Genomic DNA, 22,002 nt, shown 5'->3' with positions numbered 1-22,002 from the left:
TACCCGGTGGGCCGGCCCAGGCCACTTCCTCTCTTTGTTGTCCCGTGTTTTCTTTTCCTTCTGAGATTTAACTTGAAGACCACGTCACTGGCAGTTTCTGCAGTCATTTGCCAAACCAGCCCCAGCCTGTCCCACCAGCAAGATGATCCTGACTCTGCTGCTCGGTCTTGGAGGGCCCCTGGGCTGGGGGTTGCTGGCGGCCTGGGCCCAGGCCCCTGATACCAGGTTCTCTGATCCACACCACCCAAGGCTGCCTGGGGTCTGGGGTGCAGAGGCTGAGGACACCAGCAGGGACCCTGTCAGACGGTAAGGAGGGCCTGGACCTTGGTAGAGGTCACTGGGCAGCATCTGAGTCCCAGTTCGGTCAGAGCAGGGATTCTCTGAAGCCATCTGTGAAATGGGCTAATACTATCTACTGTGAGGCTAGGCATCCTTCAAGGGTCTGTGTCCAGAAAGCCTGTGTTGGGCACTCCAGGGCCTCATCTAAGAATGACAGGGAGACCTGCCTGCCCCATAGCAGGGAATCTGAGCTGGGATTTGGGGGTGGGAGGAACAGTTCCTAACATTGATCACCCAGCATGGGGCAATGAGGGATTGTGATTCTAGATGTTTCCAGCCAGTGAGGCCATGGTCCCCGTTCTTTGAAGGAAATCAATTCAGACAACTGAGCCCCAGCAAGGCTGCCAGCCTAAGCCCTGAGGTATGGCCACTCCTGGGGATAGGGTTTTGATCTGATGCCCAGGAAGCCTGTCCCTGACTGCCAAGCAGTGAAGAGAGAGGGCTCCCTGCTGCCAGAGCACAAGGAGGCAGGGGCATCCAGAGAGCTCTGCCACAGGGTCCCTCTGGAAATGAGTGGATGGCATCACAGTCGCACCCCAGACACCATCCTCTAACACTCTATTTGTACAGGGCCAGGGACCCTCCTGCACATAGTTCTGGTCCTGTGGGTTGCCCCTCAGGGTATGAGGTGGTCCTGGAGCCTCATCTCCAGTGCCCCACAGGGCAACAGGTACCATCTGCTGGGCCAGCCTCTGGGCCAGGCATGTTGCCAAGTGTCATCTCTGTTAACTTCTCTAACAGCCCCATTTACAGATAAAACAGCCCAGGACAGGTAGAACAGGATCTGCGTTGACTTTCCAGCTCAGAGCCAACCTTCTGAGTGGAACACTAAGATCTGGAAGTGAGGGGCCCAACGCACACCCACCCACAGCCTTTTGTCTGCATGTATGGAAGGAGCCATCACGTGTGCCTATAAGACAATCTGCCGGGGACAGGTCTTATCCAGCTTCTTCCATTTCCGGGTAACTGTTTGTGGGCACTTCTCTGACAGCAGGTTTGGCCAGGGAGAAACAGGAGGGCACGAGTAGGCAGTATATACTGACCCTTAGAGAGGAAAGGGCTGTGGGGAGTAGGGAGCAGAAGCCCCAGAAGATGGATGTGCAGGGACTCCATTTCTGCCTCTCCCCTAGTTTGGCTCAGGGTGGGACGCAAAAGTGATTCTTGGTGTGGGGAGTCCAGCCACCCAATTCCAGTTTCAGGACCAAGGACCAAGCCTTCTCTCCTAAGGCCATTGGCTTCATGCCCCAGTTTCTTCCTCTCCCTTTGATGAAAAGGAGGATGAGGGGACCAGGAGGAGAGAGAAGGAAGCCACTCTTCTTTCTCCCCACACCCTTGGTTGTGGAGAAAGAGAGTGCATTCCCTAAGACCCAGGTAGCAAGGGTCCCTCAACCTTTCCCTGGCTGCTCTGAGCAGCTTGGGGGAGGGGGCGGGGGTGCGTGCACCAATTCACCTACTTCAGGAATGCCCAGGCTTCCCAGGCCTGAGACCCTTGCACACCAGAGTTTCCTTCCTGCGCCTCCAGAAGCTGCAGACCCCACAGGCCAAGCCCAAGTTGTTGAAGCATCCGGAGGGGTGCTGGGAAAGGAAGGAAACATGCATCTTCCTGGGCTGATTGCGTCTCATGCTCATGCTCCTGTGACTTGGGAGGTGGAAACTATTCCACTCCAGCCAGCAGGGAAGGGGAGGTGGACCAGGCACTTCACTCCAACAGTCCTGAAACAGAGGAGAGGCACCGTCAACGACAAGCCCCCTGGCTGCCAGAGCCAGGCCTTGTGCTCTGATTTTGCCTCTCACACCTGTTTCCAGAACTCCAGAAACAGGGCGGGCCCCAGACACAGAACCAGATCAAATGCTTTGGAAAGACAAGCTTGAACAGAATTACTCAGTGCCTAATGCCCCATATCCCCAGATTGCCAGGTCCTCGGGTAGAGGAGGGACATGGTTAGCCAGTTCTTAGGTCCCTGGGACCCCACAAGGTCAGGGTAGGGGATCCAGCAACATGAATATTTGGACTCCATGAAGAGGAGGCTCATACCAGCTCTGTGGCTTGGGTGGGGTGTTTAAGAATGTGGGCTCCTTGGACCCTAGTGACTGCTCTAGTCCAAGTAGGGATTGCGGAGCCTGGGCAAGTATCCTGATCTCCACAGTAATCATCACAGCTTGGAGGCCTAGGGACACCACTCAGGGCCTCAGGGCTCCTAAGTGATGGGTCAGAGTTAGGTTCCACAACAGCTGGGCTGCAAACCCCAGGTGTCCTCTATTCTGTCCCCACAAGAAGAATGGGAGACAGGGGATGCCTCTGCCAGCCGCCCAGCTGGCCCATCACCAGCCTCAGGCTTCTGCCTGAGTGTTTGGGATTTTTGCAGTGGGATCTGGAGACCCAGAAAAGTCCAATAGGTTGCTGAAGTTCCCAGGAGTCAGGTGGGAGCCAGGGTGGCCATGTGTTCCCACTCCTGGACACAAGGCCCTGTGTGGGAACTGGAAAGCACCCCCACTGGTCAGAGCTGAGACTCCCAGGCCCACACTTAAGGAAGCCCAGATCCAGGCTGGCAGCCCAGTGGGCTTCACATTTCTCTGTGAAGTCCCCTTTCTGGCTCAGGGACAAAGTCCTTGAGTATCTCCTCTGGGATGTTCACGCTAACGGCTGGACTCAGATCTTCAGAAAGAAAGGCTGCTGAGAACTCGCCCTCCTTCCCCAGGAAGACTTGAGGCTTGGTCGGGTGGGGTTACTGGCTGGTTAAGAGGCACTTAAGTGCTCTGCTTTCTGGACAGCACATGCATTAGCAGATCCATTATGCAGGAAGCTCTGGCTCCCGGCTCTGCCTTCCCCGCGCTCTCCTCTCTGTGTCCCCAGGGATGCAGCTTCTGCACATTTCCAGGAGGAGGGGGAGGCCTTGCTCAAGGTCACCCAGTCCAGGGAAGGAAGGGGAGGAGAGCTCCATGCCTCCCTGCTCCTGTCAGGGGTTGGCAGCTCCTCCGGTTTAGGGCAGGCATTAGGTTGGGGCCATGGGCAGGTACAAACCAGGCCAGAGGAACCCACGCTCATTCTACATTGGCACCTGCCCCTCGGTAGACTGTTGGGAGATAAAGGCACCCATAGGGCTTCCCAGGGGAGGTTGCAAAGTGGGAGCAGGCCTGAGACAGAGGGTCATGGAAACAATGGGGCACTTGTACATGTGGGGCCCAAGGCATGCGTGCCAAAGCCAGCCAGGGGCTGCCAAGAGCCAGAGGAAACCAAAGCAAAGGTTAGGAATGTTCCCAGGGCTTCAGGGCCAGCAGCCTGCACGATGCCAAGGGAGGGATTGCCAAGGGAGGGGGAGCACAGTAGGGGAATAGTGGCCTCTAGAGTCCAGGGTTTGGGCAGGTCAGAAGAGAAAGTTCCCAGGCAGGAAGGGTGGGCAGCACCACTTCCAGTTCTAGGAGTTGTTAGAGGTGTAAATTACCGCTCACTTCTGGCAGACTGGACTAGGCCAGGCGCGCCCAGGGCACAGGCCTTCCGGGCCCTCTGCAGTAGGTCAGAGGGTGTGTGAAGAATGTGACTTGTTTAGACAGGGTGTTTCTCAGCCTCGGCGCTCTTGGCATTTTGGGCTGGATACTTCCTTGCTGTCGGGGGCTGTTGGAGGCTGTCCGGTGCATCTGGGAGTGTTGAACAGCATTCTTGGCCTCTGACCACTAGATACCAACAGCACCCACCACCCAGTTACAACACAATGTCCCCAGACCCTTGCCAAATGCAACTGAAGAATTTCCCCTGTACCCTACTGAAAACCACTGGTTTAGAGAGATATAGAGGCCTTGTTCTAGAAACTTTTAGGAGGCCCAGGGTGATGTGTCTGTGACAGGCAGCTCCTCACCCACATCTCCCAAGCGCCTGAGCTCCAGGGCCAGCACTACACAGTGCTTCAGCATTGAGGGAACATTCCTTCCTTTCAGCCTGATTTTGATGTGCTTGCATTACCATTTGCTCATCCCTCAGGGATGCACGTGCCCCTTTCTGGTTTCTGTACTATTGATTGGTATGTCAAACACGTGACAATGTCCCATTGTTTTCATGATTCAGCTCTTTTTTTTTTTTTTTTTGGTGGTGGTGGTACTGACATGAACATAGGGATTCTACACCCCCAGCCCTTTCTTATTTTATTTTGTAAAAGGGTCTTGCTAAATTGTAGAGATGGGCCTTCAACTTGTGATCCTCCTGCCTCAGCCCCCCGAGTCACTGGGATTACAGGTGTGTGTCACCACATCTGTGGTTTAGAGTGCATCATCTTAATTTTTTTTCTCTTATTTGTTTTTACGGTGCTGGGTAAAGAACCCAGGGTCTTGGGCATATGAGGCAAGTGCTCTATCCCTGAGCCATGCTGACAGACCTAGCGTGGGTCTTGATGGTTAGAAAGGAAACTCCTCATTCATTGTTCTCTCAAAATATTCTTCCCTACTCGTCTGCAATTTCTTTTACAGATGGAAATTATTTTTTTTAAGTTTTATCCTTATTAATAATACATACCCAGAGGCAGGGGTCAGAAAACTATGGCCAATGGGCCAAATCTGTCCCACCACCTTTTTTGTTTCAATAAAGTTTTATTGGAACATAGCGGGACTCATTCATTTACATACTGTCAGTGATCACTTGTGTGCTACAATGGTAGTGTTGAGTAGATGTGACAGAATCCCTGGGACTTGGGAAGACTAAAATCAGGCCAGCTTCATGGGCATGCGAGGTGCCCAGGCACATAAACAAGGTCCTGCCCTGGGGCCCCACAAGGACTCTGAAGGGCCCACATTTGGTTTGATCTCTGCTGTTGCCATCTTGAGATTCTTAATAGTTTTGAACAAGGAAATCACGTTTTCAATTTACACTGGGCCCTGCAAATTAGTCTTTTTGTTTTCCTTTTTTTTTTTTTTTTTTTTGGTGGTACTGGGAATTGAACCCAGGGCGTTTTACTACTGAGCTTTTTATTTTTTTTATTTTTATTTGAGACAGGGTCTCCATAGATTGCTGAGGCTGACCTTGAACTTGTTGTCCTCTTGCCTCAGCCTCCCATGTCGCTGGAAATATCGATACATAGCGCCATCCCTGGCTTGTAGCTGCTCTTGTGTATTTACTATTTGTCCCTTTAGAGAAGTTTATTTACCCTTGGGTTACAGTCAACCAGATCTACAAGGTTCCTTGAGCCTAATAAACACCCTGCCCTCTCTGCACTCTGAAGGCAATGACTTTCCATTGTTTAGCTGATTCTTTTAGCATTTATCTCTGTATCTCCAAATAACATGCTATATTTCTACTCAGGAGGTAGGATTACCTATGACTCAGCTCCCATTCCTACCCCATACCCCAACCCAGAAGTGAATTGTGCGTGAGCACACAGCATCTACCCGCCACTCTCTCATGTTATCAATTTGAGTATTTATATCCCTACGACTATAAAGGGATATATTTGGAGAGTTGGATCTTAAAATAAACTATGAATATTTATTCCCCTACATACTTTTAGCTTTCCCTGGAGTAAAAAAAAATTATCTTGTTTTTTCCTTCCTTGTTTTTCTGTGTCCTTGTCATTAACTCAATCCCAACCCCTCAGCTACTGGTTCATGTTAGGTGTTTGACCAACTCTGTCCTTTTGGTGATGCCTCTCTCAGAGCTGCCTGGTGCGTTCCAGTCTAGGCTATTGCTATGTCCCCACAGCCCACTGTTGTCCTTCGCCATCCTCCTGGAGGCTCCCTCCATCCTGATTCTGTGTGGGAACCCGATTCCTGAACTCATGCTTTCCTCTGTCTTGGTTTCTCTTCGGTTTTGGTGGAGCCTTTCCAGTGCCACAGCGAGGCTCAGTCCTGGGCTGTACCTTGGCCATCTAGTGGAGCTCTAGATTTCTATTTTCAGTCCCCAACCTCAGAGAGTCTCCTTTAACTTGCCTGGGGTAGGAAAAGACTATTCCAATTGCTAATGTGTGTGCACGTGTCTGTGTGTATGTGTGTGTCTGTGTGTCTATGTGTGTGTCTGTGTCTCTGTGTGTGTGTGTCTGTGTGTCTATGTGTGTGTGTGTCTCTGTGTCTGTGTGTCTGTCTCTGTGTCTGTGTGTATGTCTGTGTGTCTGTGTGTGTGCTATGTGTCTCTGTGTGTGTGTGTGTGTGTGTGTGTGTGTGTGTGTGTGTATGTGTCCTTGTTTTTCTCTGGAAGCACATAGAACCATCTTGTCCCCAGAATTCTAAAATTTCTTGATGATGTGCTTTGATATGACTTTGTTTCCACCTTATTGCAGGTAACTGGTGGGCCTTTGAATCAGGAAACTCAAGTCCTTCATTTCTGGAATATGTTTTTGATTTTTTTCAATCAATGACTTTTTCCCTTTGTTCCCTCTTTCTGGAACTCTTATTATTTGGATGTTGGATTTCCAGGACTGTGCTCTAGTTTTCTTAAATTTTCTCTCCTCTTTTACATCTCTGTTTGCTCTTGTTTTAGGAAAATTTCTTTAACTTTACGCTCTAGCCATATCATTGTGATTATATTTCTTTTTCATTTCTAATGTTTAGTTTTTAATTTTTACAAGTTCCTTTTCTTCTTGGAATCCCCCCACCCTGCCCAGTGTCTTTTCCATAATTTCCTGTTCTTGTTTCTTGGATGTGGTCACTGTCTTATCAATCTGGAAATATTAGTACAACATTTTTGGAAAGTTTTCTTTTCCCTGCACACTCTTGGTTTACATCCAAGTTGACTTTATTCTATGAGCTCTTTTGGACCTCCTTCTGCCTTTGTTTGTTTGCTTTCAATGTGGGGGATTGAACTTGAGGCTCCTGCATGCTCAACACATGCTGTTACTAAACCACATGCCTACTTAAGAGTAAGCAGACTGAAAAACTGAGGTCCGGAGATGTGGCTTTCTGATTTGTTTTGTTACAGGATACTCTGGCTGGGCTACTTTACCGGGGGCAACCCTGATGTCAGCATTTTTATTTTTTCCCTCTGGGACTGGGTCATTTTCCTGAGAAGCTTTTCCAGCCTGCTTACTAGAGGGTAAAGGCTGGCTGCCAGGCTTCTGGGAACCAAGTGGGAAAGCAGGAGTCTTATGCCCATAATGGATGTGGTCTCTCAATGCCTCAGTCCCTCTCCTTCCCCAGCAATATCTTTGATGATGCAGAAAATAAAATCCCAACACAAACAGGCAACTCCATCACCAAGGCCCCTGAACACTGCCTTCTAACATCTCACGGTGTGGCCACTTCTCCCATATCAGCCAGTCCCAGTGATATGTACTGGGTGGGTCAGGGCCTTCCCCTCCCCACTAGACCCTGTTACAACCACCTATCTCTTACCCACCCCTGTCTTTTCTGTGCCCAGGAACCAGGGTGGCTCTTTCTTGTGACTTGCTTAAACCCCTTCCCTGACTTCCATGCCCTCAGGACAGCGTAGCTCCTCCACTAGCACCCACCCCTCCGCAGTCTGGCTTCCTACCTCCTCCACCTCCTCCTGTCAGCCCTTCCTTCCCCCTCACCCATCCCAGCTCCTCTCCCTTTAAGACACAGCCCCTTTATTACCTCCTCTCAGAGCCTCCTCAGGTTCTAGCCTTTGTGGCTCTAAGATTGCCTGCTCTCCCTGGAAACCCGGAAGGGAAGGTCTGTGCCTTTGTCACGCCATTGCAAGTGCCCAGCACCTGGCACCCAAGATTTGCTGAGCTGAATTGGACTGTGGAGGTCATTGTGTCTTGCATCTCTGGGGAGCTTTGCTAGCTGCAGGGGTAGGGTGGGGCTTGACCTTCCCACTGACCCCATGGAGCCAGCCACCTGGACAGTGAGCTGGGTCCCTGTCAGCATGTACATCTCACTGCTTCCAGAACCACCACAGCCCATTCTGTGAAGAGCAAAGACGGAGGCATTACCCCTCAGGTATGCAGGATGCTGAGTGTGACTCCCCAAACCACCCTGTAGGAACATAAGGCAGAGGCCTTTCCCAGAGAGGAAGCTGCCCTGCCCAGGCGCCTCCTCCTACAATGATCACTGCTAAGTCCATTTCCATCAGGGTTCTAATGGGCAAGGTCAGGGAGCAGGAGCCCTCACTATGATGGGGTTTCTGGTAAGTAGGATTGGGCAGGCTGTCACATGGGGTAGGAGCAGCATTCACAGAGCACTAGTCTGGAGTCAGGCATTTGGTACTTGTCCACTCACTCCTGGAGGACATTGCCATCTCCATGGTTTAGCACAGAGAAGGAAACTCCCTACATGCCTTGCTGGAAGTACACAACCAGAAAGTGTAAAGCATTAGAACCCAGGACTCTCCAGCTCCAACTACACACCATGCTGCCTCCCTCGCACAGGGGAAACAGCAAGAGTCCTCTGGCTCTGCAGGTACATTCGCTGTGTGATAGTAGACGAGCTCCCTAGCCTCTCTGTGCTGCCCTGGAGGATGTTTCGAGAAGGCAGTGGAGCAGGTGCCCTTGCAGGTAGGGTTTGTGGAGCGTTGCTTTAGAGCCCTGAGGATAGATAATGCAGAGCACCCCCTTATTATGCTAATGGATTCCAGAGTCCCAGTACTGGGTGGGTCAGGGGGCATTATTGGGTGCCCTGCACTAGCAATCTCTGTGGACTCCTAAGGGGATTGTTGGGGCACCTGGGCATGACTCAGCAGCCCGCTTCTCTGGTTTATTTTCCAGTAACTGGTGCCCTTACCAGCAGTCCAGACTGGTCACCTATGTTGCTGCTTGCAAAACGGAGAAATTCCTGGTCCACTCACAACAGCCATGTCCAGTGGGGGCTTCAGACTGCCAGAGAGTCAAAGTCATGTGAGTTGGGGCAGGCGGGCCGTTTGCATGGTCCCTGTGGGCTCCCTTTGGAGTCGCTGAGCCACCCTCCTCCCCCAGGTACCGTGTGGCCCACAAGCCGATATACCAGGTGAAGCAGAAGGTTCTGATCTCCATGGCCTGGAGGTGCTGCCCAGGCTTCAAGGGCCCCGACTGTCAGCATCACGGTAGGGCTCCCCGCCTTCCTTGACTCCAGAGGTCCTGCAGTTCCTCTGGCCTCCAGGGTCAACATCCCATGCTTCCTCTGCAGATCCCACAGCAACCCCGGAGCCTGCAGAACCAAGGAATGACCCCCAGAAGCCATGGGACCAGTTGGTCAACTTCGAACTTGGTGTGTTGCTTTCCTGGAAGGTGCAGGTCGGGCAGAGTTCATGTGTCCCTTCCTTCCTCCCCTCGAGACAGTGCCTTTTAAGGAAAACTTTGGGCCTGGAATCAGAAAGGGCCCCCTTGTTCCTTGCATGCTCTTCCCCAGGAGGCGGGGCCTGAGCACACATCTCCTTTTCCTGGACCCCATTTTCTGTGAGACAGTGTTATCTGGCACCTTCCTTGACCTCTGAACTACACAAGCTCCTGGGCTGGAAGACACTTCCTCACCCTCTCCCCTACCCTTAACCAGGGCCAGAAAGTTATGTCATCTCTGGTCTGTGCAGTCAACACAGGAGGGCCACCAAGAGATATCATTTGTGTTGTCTTTCAAGGCTGGGCCCAAGGGTGGGATGGGCAATGAGTTTCATCCTGTGATGAACTCCTGTCAATTGACAGGGAGCACAGAGAATGTCATTGTAGCTAGGGAAGGAAATATGCTGGGATTGACTAGTCATGTCTGCTGTGGGTGTGGGAAGGAAGGTGAGAACTCAGTTGTCATGCATTTGCCTTTCTGGGGTTGAAGTCTTCTAAGTTCCAGCTCAGAGACTGTTAGCATGCACCTCCCCTCCCTTGCTCTTGGCTCCCCAAATCCTCTCTGGACTTCATGATCTGCCTAAGCCTGGCAAGTTAGGCTTCAACACTTGTGTCTGCTGTGTATTCAGGCCACCCCACTGCAGAGCTCAACGAGGTAGAGGAGGTTGATGTCCAGGTGCAGCATGAACAGCAGGAACACCTACTGGAAGATCTCCAGAATGATGTTGACCAGGCAGCAGACAGCCTCCCCGGGCTGTGGAAGGCTGCAACAACAGAGACATCTGCAACCACACAGGCAAATCAAACGGAGCTGGGTGAGTAGCAGGTTCTAGAGAAGGCCCAGATTTCAGAGGCCCTGCTAGTCCCCACTGGGGAGGGCTGTCTGTTGCTGTGTACTTATGTAAACACATGCGTCTGTTGCAGAGTTTCCTGGCAGGTCCTTGGAGCAAGTGCTGCTGCCCCACATGGACACCTTCCTGCAAGCACATTTCAGCCCTATCTGGAAGAGCTTCAACCAGAGCCTGCACAGCCTCTCCCAGGCTATAAGAAACCTGTCTCTTGACGTAGAGGCCAACCGCCAGGCCATCAAGAGGGTCCAGGAGAGTGCTGTGGGCAGAGCAGAGTTTCAGGAGCTTGGTGCCAAATTTGAAGCCAAAGTTCAAGAGAATGCCCAGAGAGTGAGCCAGCTACGCAAGGATGTGGAGGATCATCTGCACACCCAGCACCTCTCCCTGCAGCACTCCCTGTCTGAGGTCCAGGCTGATGTGGATACCAAGTTAAAGAACTTGCTCAAGATCCAGGAGTCCCCAGGGGCTAATGGCAGCCTGGTGATGGCAGCAGCAGGGGCAGCAGCAAAGCCAGAGCCAGAGAGCCTGCAGGCCAGACTGGGCCAGCTGCAGAGAAACATCTCAGCCCTGCATGTGGCCACCAGCCAGAGGGAAGAAGAATTGCAGAGCACCCTCAGGGACATGAGGGCCACCCTGGCCCAGCATGTGGAAGAAATCAAGGAGCTATACTCTGAGTCGGACGAAACCTTTGATCAGATCAGCAAGGTGGAGCGGCAGGTGGAGGAGCTACAGGTGAACCACACGGCTCTGCGAGAGCTGAGAGTAATCCTGATGGAGAAGTCTCTGATCATGGAGGAGAACAAGGAAGAGATGGAGAGACAGCTCCTAGAGCTCAATCTCACCCTCCAGCACCTGCAGGGCGCCAACGCCGACCTCATCAAGTACATCAAGGACTGCAATTGCCAGAAGCTCTACTTTGACCTGGATGTCATCAGGGAAGATCAGAAGGATGCCACTCGCGCCTTGGAGGAAACCCAGGTGAGCCTGGATGAGCGGCGCCAGCTGGACGGCTCCTCGCTGCAGGCCCTGAGGAGCGCCCTGGACGCTGTGACTCTGGAGGTGGATGTGCACAAAGAGGAGGGCAGGCAGGCGCGGGCCGACAGGGCCCGGCTCCGGAGCCAGCTGCAGGCGTTGGATGGCCAGGTGGGCACGCTGAAGACAGGCGCAGAGGAGACCCGCCGCGAGATAAGCCAGCTACACAGCTCCTTCGCAGCCCTGCTGGAAGACGCACTGCGCCACGAAGCTGTGCTGGCCGCGCTCTTTGGTGAGGAGGTGATGGAGGACATGTCAGAAGAGGCGCCTGGCCCGCTGCCCTTGCGTTATGACCAGATCCGTGTCGCCCTGCAGGAGGCTGCCAGTGGGTTGCAGGAGCAGGCGCTCGGCTGGGACGAGTTGGCCGCCCGGGTGTCAGCTCTGGAGCAGGATGCGAGTCACCGCTCAGAGCCTTCAAGGCGGGCAGAGCACCTGGAGCCCAGCCACGATGCCCAGCTGGAAGATGCAGGAGCCACCACCGCCCTGGCTGGGCTGGAGCAAGAGCTCCAGCGCCTGAGCTCCGACGTCAAGCGCGTGGGGCAGTGCTGCGATGCCTCCTGGGCTGCCTCCCTCAATGGCTCCCTTGAGGGCCTCCACCACGCCCTCTCCACCACTGAGCGTGGCTTGGAGCAGCATGAGAGGCTCTTCCACAGCCTCTTTGGGAACTTCCAAGGGCTGATGGCAACCAATACCAGCCTAGACCTGGGGAAGCTGCAGGCCATGCTGAACAGAAAAGGGAAGAAGGAGCAGAAAGGTGTGGAAACTCCCAGGAAGAGGGACAAAAAGCAAGTGGCATCTTGGGTGGATGCACATGCCAAAGGACTGGAGCAAGATGCCCTGGGCACAGAGCTCTGGGAGGCAGGTGAGTGTCTGGGTTGGGAAGTCTGAGCAGGTCTAGAGGACAGTGATGTCTGACAGTCCAGCAGCTGGTCTACCCTGGAGAGGGACAGGATGAAAGAAACCAGGTTGGTCATCAGTCACCACTACCCACCTTCTCCTTGATTCACCTTTTTTTCTCTTAAGCTCTCTGGAGTACAGGCAGGTAAAAGTCATGAGAATAATTGTTGGTGTCAAAGCCCTTGATCTGGTGACAGTGCCACTTCCATGTTAAACCATTAGAGGCTTTACACACAGTTGGCTACCTGAGTCCCAACTGTGGACAGAGGGGGAGGGCCTTTCTTCCTTCCATGGCATTCCCTCAAATTCCTTCATTTCAGCTCTTCACAACCCTGTCACCCCCCACAGACCAGCTTACCCTGGTATAGGAATTGTGATGGGGCCTGCAAATGGCAGCACCCAACAAGAAGGGAATGTAGGAAGAAGCCTTGGGCCCTGAAAGCAGTCCATATTCAGCAAGTCCAGTTGGTCTGTTTCATCACTCTGTGCCAGGCCCCTGTAATGCCCTTCTTGGACTTTTTTTTTTTCCAATATTGGGGATTGAACTTTGGGGGTACTCTACTCAGTGGTACATCCTTAGTCCTTCTTATTTTTTGAGATAGTGTCCCTTCTTATTTTTTGAGATAGTGTCTTGGTTAGTTGCTCAGGCTGGCCTAGAACCTGCAATCTTCCTGCTGCAGCCTTCTGAATAGCTGGGATTACTGGTGTGTACCACCATGCCCGGCTCCTTCTTGGGCTTTATCATGATGAATCATCACAGTAGCTCAACAATCCATTCACTAGCATTATCATCTTACCTGAAACCAAGGCTCAAACCCAGAAAGTGACTAGCTCACACAGCTGAAGAACATCACAGAGAAGCTGTCTCTAGGGTGCTGACTTTCCCCTTCTGGGGCTTTTGAAGGTTGGTTTCTGCAGGGCCCCAGGCTCTAGGTCTACAAGCTTGCTCTGAGTTTGAGGCCAATATTCCAACCTTTCCCTGAGGGTGGATCTGTGTTTTAAGTGATTCTATCTTTCAGAAAATCTAGCTTTGGCATTGGGGCCCCTTCCTCATCCAGTCACAGGGCTAAGTATAAAGCCATCATCATGGCTGCCTATACCCCAGAATAGGCTGGTGAGCAGAAAGTATGAACCTTGCTGAAGGTCCATCTCAGCCCATGCTGAACAGAAAAAGGAAGAAGGAGCAGAAAGGTGTGCAAGCCCTGCTGCCCACCATTAGAGCCCAGGAGGAAGTGTGGAGCCGTGGAAAGAGCTCACGTTCTCATCACTTGTCTCAGTTTCTTACTCTGTAAAGTGGGACAATCACTCCTTGCATCAAAGAGTTATGAAGACTAACAGCTACATCTTCCTAGCACAAGACCCAAGACCTAGCACAAGACCCAAGTGTCTTTTCCACAGCATTTTCGCAGCTGAGGCTGTGTCCACTTCCACTACTTCTTCCATATTGTTTTCCTCTTGTGAGTGGCTCAAGGTCTTTATACTGATGACATTCAGCTTTTGCTTAATGATTTCTGGATCTGTGTTTACCATTGCAGTATTTTGTTATTTCAAATATATTTTTCCTTTAAAAAATCCCTTTATTTGTCTTATAGAAAGTCCTTAGGACTTGGATTTGTGCCTTACAGGGACATGCACAACCCTTCCACCAACATGAAGGGCATGTTGGGATTTTTAAGCTGTAAAGTGAATGAACTCCCAGGAACAGCAGGGTGAGAGAGGACCCATTACCGGCAGAGGGCGTTGGTAACCAGCTCTTTATCAACTGGACAAGAGCCCCACCTTCTGGGTACTTGCGGAACTGCAGCACCAGCCGCCTGTCTTTCCTTGGCATAGTTACTCTTCCAAGCTAATTGTTAGAAAAATCTTCCAGAATTAGAGAAAAGAATAATTTTATTATTGCTGGACTGGGAGTCACAAATCTGGGTTATAGTTCAGGAGCCTAAGTCACTAACTGTTATGTGAGGACTTGGTTTCTTTCCTGAAAAATGGGGAGCTTAGTCTCAAATTCTCTCTCTTCCCCAGAGAAAACATATTGAAAAAAAAAAAAAAAACAACACAAGGAGGGCTGAGCTTATGGCTCAGCGGTAGACCACTCCCCTCCCTAGTATGTGCGAGGCTCAGGGTTCAATCCTCAGCACCACATATAAATAAGTAAAATAAGGGCATTGTATCCAACTACAACTAAAAATTAAATATTCTATAAAAAAAAAAAGTGGTGCCAAGGTCACAGCAGGGTCTCGAGTGGAACCTCACTTTTTTTTTTTTAGTTGCAAATGGACACAGTACCTTTATTTATTTATTTATTTATTTATTTATTTATTTATTTATTTTTATGTGGTGCTGAGGATTGGACCCAGTGATTCACATGCTCTAGACAAGTGCTCTAACACTGAGCTACAACTCCAGACCTCCTGTCCCATCTTGTGGTTCTGTCCTCTTGTCACTCAACCTCCCTGGCCAGGCAGCCAGCAGGCTCCTTCATCCCTGTACACATGACTTCCTCTGTCTCCAGGCTTGTGTGGGGGCCTGGTGTCTCCAGCAGGACTATCCTCCTAAGCCCAGAGAAATTGTTTCTGCAAATGAGGAAAGCAGGCACAAAACCAAAAGATCCGAGGTCTGCTCACAGCGTGGTATTTTATTGGTTGTGTGATCTGAAGCTACAAGTTGTCTCTTTCTGGGCCTCAGTTTCTCCATCTGTAATCTCTGTGCAGCACTTTGGAAACCACACTGAGAAGGCCAGTTGAAGGAGGCTTCTGTTTCCTTCTTGCTTTAAGCTCCTGTGCCCACATACAATAGGAAACACCTTCACTGCTTCTCAGTTATTTTGAGGAAACTAAATTATTCTCTTTCCCCTGGGTGTCTCAAGATTCCTCAAAGGTAGCAGTCATCTGGAAGTCATTCCTGTCTCAGCTTGCCATTTGCAAACCATATCTCCTTGAGCAGCCAGCTAAAGATTAAGCCTCAGTTTTCTTCCTCAGGGACTCTTTTCTCTTAAGAAAGTTGTGAGAAAATGGATCAAACCAGAAAGTGCTTAGTTAAGCTAGGCCTGGTGGCTCAGTTGGGGTTAAGGCAAGAGGATCACAAGTTTTGAGGCTGGTCTTGACAACTTAGTGAGACCCTCAAAATTTTTTTAAAAAATTATTTTTAAGGGCTGGGGATAGAATTCAGTGGTAGACCACCGCTGTGTTCAGTCCCCAGTACAACAACAAAAAAAGTGCTTTATTGAAATGTACATTAGTCAGACAATGGATTTATAGTTCCTCTTCTCCCTCATTCTCTGAGATCATATAGCTGTTAGGAATATTTAGGTTGTCTAAGATAAGGAAGGCATATTGTCATCTATCGGAGCTGGCAACCTATGCTGGTTCACAGAATCTGACTACTTCAATACCTTAAGAAAACAGCGAAGAAAGCATGCAAGCACACAGAAGTACCTTTTCAAAATCCCAGGACGGCTCTGTGACCTTAGGGGTCTGGAAAGAGAGAGTCACTGGAATTCTTTATTCTTATATAGGGGACACACAAGGGGAGGTTCATGGAACATTCTATCCATAAAAAGGCAAAGAGTAAGATTGCAAAGGAACAAGGAGACAGCCCACAGTTGGGCAACGCCCACTCCCAGAGTTGCACCTTCTGTCCCAGCAGAGGCAAGTGCACTTCCATTGCAATAGGGGCAATGTCAGTCCAGTACCTCTTTACTCAGGACTTAAAGGTGTGTGCATAGCTCCTGTCCAGGGTGGCCCCCTACAACAGCAGGTCTCGGCTTTTAATTTTTCACCCAAGGGAGTGAAAGACCAAGTCACTGAGCACTCTTCCTCCTTCATTTCAGGCTCCCCTGTGGCCTTCTATACCAGCTTTTCAGAAGGTACAACTGCCCTGCAGACGGTGAAGTTCGACACCATGTCTATCAATGTCGGCAGCAGCTACTTCCCTGAACACGGCTACTTCCGAGCCCCCGAGCGTGGCGTTTATCTATTTGCAGTGAGTGTTGAATTTGGCCCAGGCCCGGGCACGGGGCAACTGGTATTTGGAGGTCACCATCGGACCCCAGTCTGTACGACAGGGCAGAGTGGTGGAAGCACAGCCACAACCTTTGCTATGGTTGAACTACAAAAGGGTGAGAGGGTATGGTTTGAGTTAACTCAGGGATCAATAACCAAGAGAAGCCCACCAGGCACTGCATTTGGGGGCTTCCTGATGTTCAAGACCTGAAACCTGGGTACAGCTCTCATCAGACATCAGGGACCTGCTTGCTCTTCTTGGCCTGAGGCCCCACCTGGCAATGGTCTGGAGACCATCCAGTTGGCCTAGCTCTTCTCTGGAAACCCTCTACAAAAGACCACATGATATCTAGTTCTGTGGTTCCCTCTAGATGCACTGGGTTGGGGTATTCCTCAAAGAGGAGGAGAGAAAGACTGCTTCTCTCTGGGCAGTTCCTGGAAGTGTGAACCTCAGCTCCAACTGCCTTCTCAGATAGCATGGTTTGGACTCTGGCTCTTGGCCATACCCTGCATTCTACAGACTTCTTTGGTATTTTGCTCTTCCTGTTGCTGGGAACTTTTATACACTTTAAATCTCTCTGCTTCCTCTTCTCCCTAATTATATGCTAGAAAGTCATTTTTTTTTTTTCCCCAGGAGGTGATGGGATGGATATACCTCAGTGGTAGACTACTTGCCTCAAATGCATGAGGACCTGGGTACAGTCCTCAGAATTGCAAAACAAAACACAAACAAAAAAGCAGAGGTGACATTTAAGCCAAAATTGGAACCCAGTCTTCAGCTGTTACAGGACAAGATAAAACCAACCCTTTTGGTCTCTATCAATTAGAAATGGAGCAAAGTCCTGTTGAGTTAATCAAGGGCAACAAAATCAGCATATTCGGCTTCATTCTTCGTCTTTATCTGTACCTATAATTTTAATTTCACATCCTTTTCTCCTAGACTTATTCAGGGCAAAGGCCAAGACATGCCAAATAGGAACTAAAATGTATGTAGCCTTCACTGTTTTTACTTCATCCAGTATATCATGACTGTATTACTTCTTAGCATCTCTAACCAGGAAGGGTGCTGAGGGAGGAAGAAGTGAAGGAATAAAATCTCCCTCGATGATGATCAACTTTGGAATAAAGTGATGCCCTTCAAATCTCTGCCTCATTTACTTTTTTTAATATTTATTTTTTAGTTGTACACAATACCTTTATTTTGTTTATTTATTTTTATATGGTGCTGAGGATCGAACCCAGGGCCTCGAACGTGCTAGGCGAGTGCTCTAGCACTGAGCCACAACCCCAACCCCTGCCTCATTTACTTTTGGAGAGAGAAAACATTTGGCAAAGTACGTGGAGATATGGGACAACAATGAGACTGTGTGAGATCAATGTGATTCTCATTATTCTAGGCCCAGTTTGACTTCAGCAATTTCAGTTACTTTTACATGAAATAGACAGTGGCTTCCACACTGGGCATTGATACCAGACAGTATAGCAAAGAAAAGCAATTATTCCTGCAATATAAACATGTGGTTTTCAAAAATGTTCAGATCCTAGAGGAAACAGCCTTGAGAAAGCAGTCATCAGTTGTCGGAAAATAGAGTGGAATTTTGGGGGGTAATATTCAATATTTGTTGAATTTTTTAAAAAACTTTTAAAAAATATATCTTTATTTTGTTTGTTTATTTTTATGTGGTGGTGAGGATCGAACCCAGGGTCTCACACGTGTGAGGCGAGCGCTCTACCACTGGGCCACAACCCCAGTCCCAATATTTGTTGAATATAATCTTTACAAGAAAATCAGATTGGACTGGGTAATAACTTGGTGGTTGTGTTAACAAGGTTTCTAGTATGCCTTGTAATTTCCCTGGAGTCATTCATTCAAATTTCCCCTCTGAATTTATTTGCCAGAAAGCTTTATAAACTCAATTACTAAAATATCAATGTTAAAATTTTCCAGGCTACTCTGCCACTGATGGTTTGACTTTGGGTAAATCACAACTCTTCAAAACTTTGTCTATTCATAGTGTGAGGGGATCAATCTAACAGCTCTCTCATTAAGTGTTCTTGACCTTGACCACAGATTGAATCTTGCTCACCTCCAATGAAGCTCTCAGTTGCCAAGGCCATTCCTGATCCTGGGTATATGTGGTTGGGCCACGGCAAGTCCAAGACTATAGTTCCTGAAGGATGTCACTCCTGCTGCCAGCCAGACCAAACTGTCTTGGATCTTCTTGTTGCTATTGAGCAGATCCTGCTGATGACTAAAGCTGAAACATTAGGGCAGTGTGGTCTTATTCATTAAGACTTCCATTTGGAATTTTTTGCACATAATAAGCAGAGTGAATTAACCTTGTCCATAAAGGGTGCCTGTCCTCCAACTTCAGAGGATAAGTGCTCTTCAACAGGAAGTTTGTAAATAAAAGCTAACCTGGCTAACTCTGCCAGCAGCTTTGTATCAGGCACTCCTGACATTTCTAGAATCATGTTTTTTTTAGCTAGGGTGCCTTCCATACAACAAAACATATGTGATTGTACATCATAAAACCTTAAGTACAAATTTTCTATTTACACAGTTCTACAATTAGAAACCTAGGTCAGCAAGAAATCTTAACTTCCTCTGAGATTTCTTACCTCTGCTGAGGTAACTAACTCTGGGTAGAGACTTTCTCAGTGCCCTTCCAGGGAGACTCCTGTGATCCAGGCAAATGTTAAAAACTCCTTACTTGAGGCCCCAGAACAACACAAGGGTCAAACACACAATGGAACTTCCCCAAACCCGGAGCAGGGGGAGATCATAAAAATATTTTTAAAATATTGCAAAGCAGGAAAGGGTACCATAAGCACATAAAGACATTTTAGTAAAAAAAAAAAAATTTTAGGGGCAGGGTACTGGGAATTGAACTCAGGAGCACTTTACCACTGAGCCACATCCCCAGCTCTATTTTGTATTTTATTTAGAGACAGGGTCTCACTGAGTTGCTTAGTGCCTTACCTTTTTGAAGGCTGGCTTTGAACCCTCCATCTTCCTGTCTCACCCTCCTGAGATGCTGGGATTATAGATGTGTACCACAGCGCCCAGCCATTGTAGTAATTCCCCCCCCCCCCCCAAAAAAAAGAAGAAAGAAAAGAAATGAAAAAAAACGTAAAAAGGATCAGACGCAAATCCCAAACACTTGAGATTAATGGAGAGATAGGAATGATTTCAAACTCAAACACAGCCCCTATACTTGGGTTCATGGGGCAGAATAAGAACCCAGAACAGGACGACTGCTGACCCTCTGGAGGCAGGGAACTGCGGCCCCAAACAAGTGTGACCACACTGGAGTCAGGACCTGTAGGGGTCAATGCAGAATATGACTCCCCAAACCAACACGTCATGTTAAAATAACTTCTGACCTTTACTTTTATTTCAGGAACACTGTAAGGAGGGTATAGTCTGTAAGAAGTATTTTTTTTAGGCTGGGGGTATGGCTTAGTGCTACAGTACTTGCCTAATATGCACAAGACCCCTGGGTTCTATCTCTAGCACCACACACCTGCGCGCGCGCACACACACACACACACACACACACACACAAATTTGTTATAGTTTAGATCTGGAATGTCCCCCAAAAGGAAGTGATGTGAAAACATGGCTTCGAAGGCAGCAAGGTTTTAGAAAATGATTATATATTTAGAAAATGAGCTATAACTTCATCAGTGGATTAATCCATTTGCTGGATTAACAATTTGAATGGACTACAGTGTGGTAGCTATAGGCAGGTAGGGCATGGCTGGATTAAGTAGGTCACTGGGGCATGCCCTTGGGATTGTACTTGTCCCTGGCTCCTTCCTGCTCTTTCTGCTTCCCATTTGCCAAGAACTGAGCAGCTTTTCTCCCCTATGCTTTTTGACAACAATGTTCTTCCTCCTCTCAGGCCCAGAGCAATGGAGCCAGTTGACCATAGACTGAACCTCTGAAACTGAATAAGAGAGGATAGGTAATGGACCCCAATTAAGTTTTTCCCCAAATGTAAAAACTGCTCCATGAAAATAATCTGTAGACACATTCTAGCTATGCTTTTGGCCCAGAGCAGTGGAAAACTGCAGTTGGGGTCTGGGCTCAGTGATAAAGCACTTGCCTTGCATGTGTGAGGCACTAAGTTCAATCCTCAGCACCACATAAAAAAATAAACAAATAAAATAAAGTTAAAAACAAAACAAAACAGAAGTTGGGGCAGACTTGAATGGAGGTTACAGGAAAGTTCAAACTCAAGGTCTGAAAGGGCACAGCCAATTAGGTCACAGGCCATACCAATATCTCTGGAACTTTTCTAAGACCTGATTATTATCTATGCAGATATTGATCAGTGCCCCCACTCAATAGCTATATAAGCCCCTAGACTAGGACATTTAAACAACAACCTGCTATCAGGTCTCCTCTCACTCTGCAAGAGTTCTCTCTTTTCTCCACACTTGAATAAATTTTACTCCTTTCACTCTTGCCTTCCATCATTGTCTGTGGATTTCACTCTTTGAATTTGTGAGACAAGTACCCAGAAAGAAATTGGCAGTGAGCTTCTGAGGCCCGCTGCAACACTGGAGGTAAGAGTGTACCATTAAGAGCCGTGACAACTCCATCATGTGGGATAAGGCCCCAACTTCCTTAGTAAGACTCCTGTGGCACAAGAATTAAAATAAAAAATCAATAGATAGGATGGACTCAAACTAAAAAGGTGAATCTGTGAGGTGAATAGAGAGTCTACATCCTGGGAGCAAATCTTTACCCTTCACACATCAGTTAGAGCACTAATATCTAGTGTATATAAAGAACTCAAAAAGCTAAACATCAAAATAACAACTTAATCAATAAATGGGCCAAGGACCTGAAGAGACACTTCTCAGAAGATGATATGCAATCAATCAACAAATACATGAAAAAATGTTCATCATCACTAGCAATTAGAGAAATGCAAACCAAAACCACTCTAAGATTTCATCTCACTCCAGTCAGAATGGCAGCTATTATGAAGACAAACAATAAGTGTTGGTGAGGATGTTGGGGAAAAGTACACTGCTGGTGGGACTGCAAATTGGTGCAGCCAATATGGAAAGTAGTATGGAGATTTCTTGGAAAATTGGGAACGGAACCACCTTTTGACCCAGTTGTCCCATCCTCAGTTTATACCCAAAGGACTTAAACAGCATACTACAGGGACACAGCCACATCAATGTTTATAGCAGCACAATTCACAACAGCTAAACTGTAGAACCAACCTAGATGCCTTTCAGGAGATGAATGGATTAAAAAGAATATGGCATATATATACAATGGAATATTACTCAGCAATAAAGAGAATAAAATCATGGAATTTGCAGGTAAATGAATGAAGTTAGAGAAGATAATGCTAAGTGAAGTTAGCCAATCCCCAAAATCCAAATGCTGAATGTTTTCTTTGATATAAGGAGGCTGATTCATAGTGGGATAGGAAGAGGGAGCGTGGGAGGAATAGATGAACTCTAGATAGGGCAGAGGGGTTGGAAGGGAAGGGAGGGGGCATGGGGTAATTACTAATGGTGGAATGCGATGATCATTATTATCCAAAGTACAGGTATGAAGACATGAATTGGAGTGAATATACTATGTATACAACCAGAGATATGAAAAATTGTGCTCTATATATGTAATAAGAATTTTAATTCTGCTGTATTATATAAATTAAAAAA

The 22,002-nt window shown here is 48.5% G+C and overlaps 1 protein-coding gene across 3 annotated transcripts; it reads left to right on the top strand.

Annotated features, from left to right (window-relative positions):
• Positions 1 to 70: 70 nt before the first annotated feature.
• Positions 71 to 21,975, top strand: MMRN2 (multimerin 2). 3 transcript variants are annotated; one of them, XM_081267888.1, is made up of 7 exons: positions 71 to 306; positions 8,982 to 9,110; positions 9,189 to 9,295; positions 9,379 to 9,459; positions 10,157 to 10,342; positions 10,452 to 12,269; positions 16,134 to 21,975. In XM_081267888.1, the coding sequence occupies exons 1-7, from the start codon at positions 143 to 145 to the stop codon at positions 16,514 to 16,516; spliced, it is 2,868 nt and encodes a 955-aa protein (XP_081124014.1). In that variant the 5' UTR covers positions 71 to 142; the 3' UTR covers positions 16,517 to 21,975. The 3 variants fall into 3 exon arrangements, with proteins under 3 accessions (XP_081124014.1, XP_081124016.1, XP_081124015.1); XM_081267890.1 differs by lacking the exon at positions 16,134 to 21,975 and adding an exon at positions 13,897 to 14,050; XM_081267889.1 differs by lacking the exon at positions 71 to 306 and adding an exon at positions 6,677 to 8,217.
• The last annotated feature ends 27 nt before the right edge of the window (positions 21,976 to 22,002 follow it).

Source organism: Spermophilus citellus, assembly GCF_964194105.1.
Source record: "Spermophilus citellus genome assembly, chromosome: 15".
NCBI lineage: Eukaryota > Metazoa > Chordata > Mammalia > Rodentia > Sciuridae > Spermophilus > Spermophilus citellus.
This window is presented reverse-complemented; position numbering and strand designations above follow the sequence as displayed.

Excerpts from the sequence above, each read along its gene's own strand:
- MMRN2 (XM_081267888.1), top strand. The coding sequence starts at position 143 with ATGATCCTGACTCTGCTGCTCGGTCTTGGAGGGCCCCTGGGCTGGGGG. Across the intron at positions 9,111-9,188 it reads TGCCAGAGAGTCAAAGTCAT|GTACCGTGTGGCCCACAAGC; the intron begins GTGAGTTGGGGC and ends CTCCTCCCCCAG. Across the intron at positions 9,296-9,378 it reads CCCCGACTGTCAGCATCACG|ATCCCACAGCAACCCCGGAG; the intron begins GTAGGGCTCCCC and ends CTTCCTCTGCAG.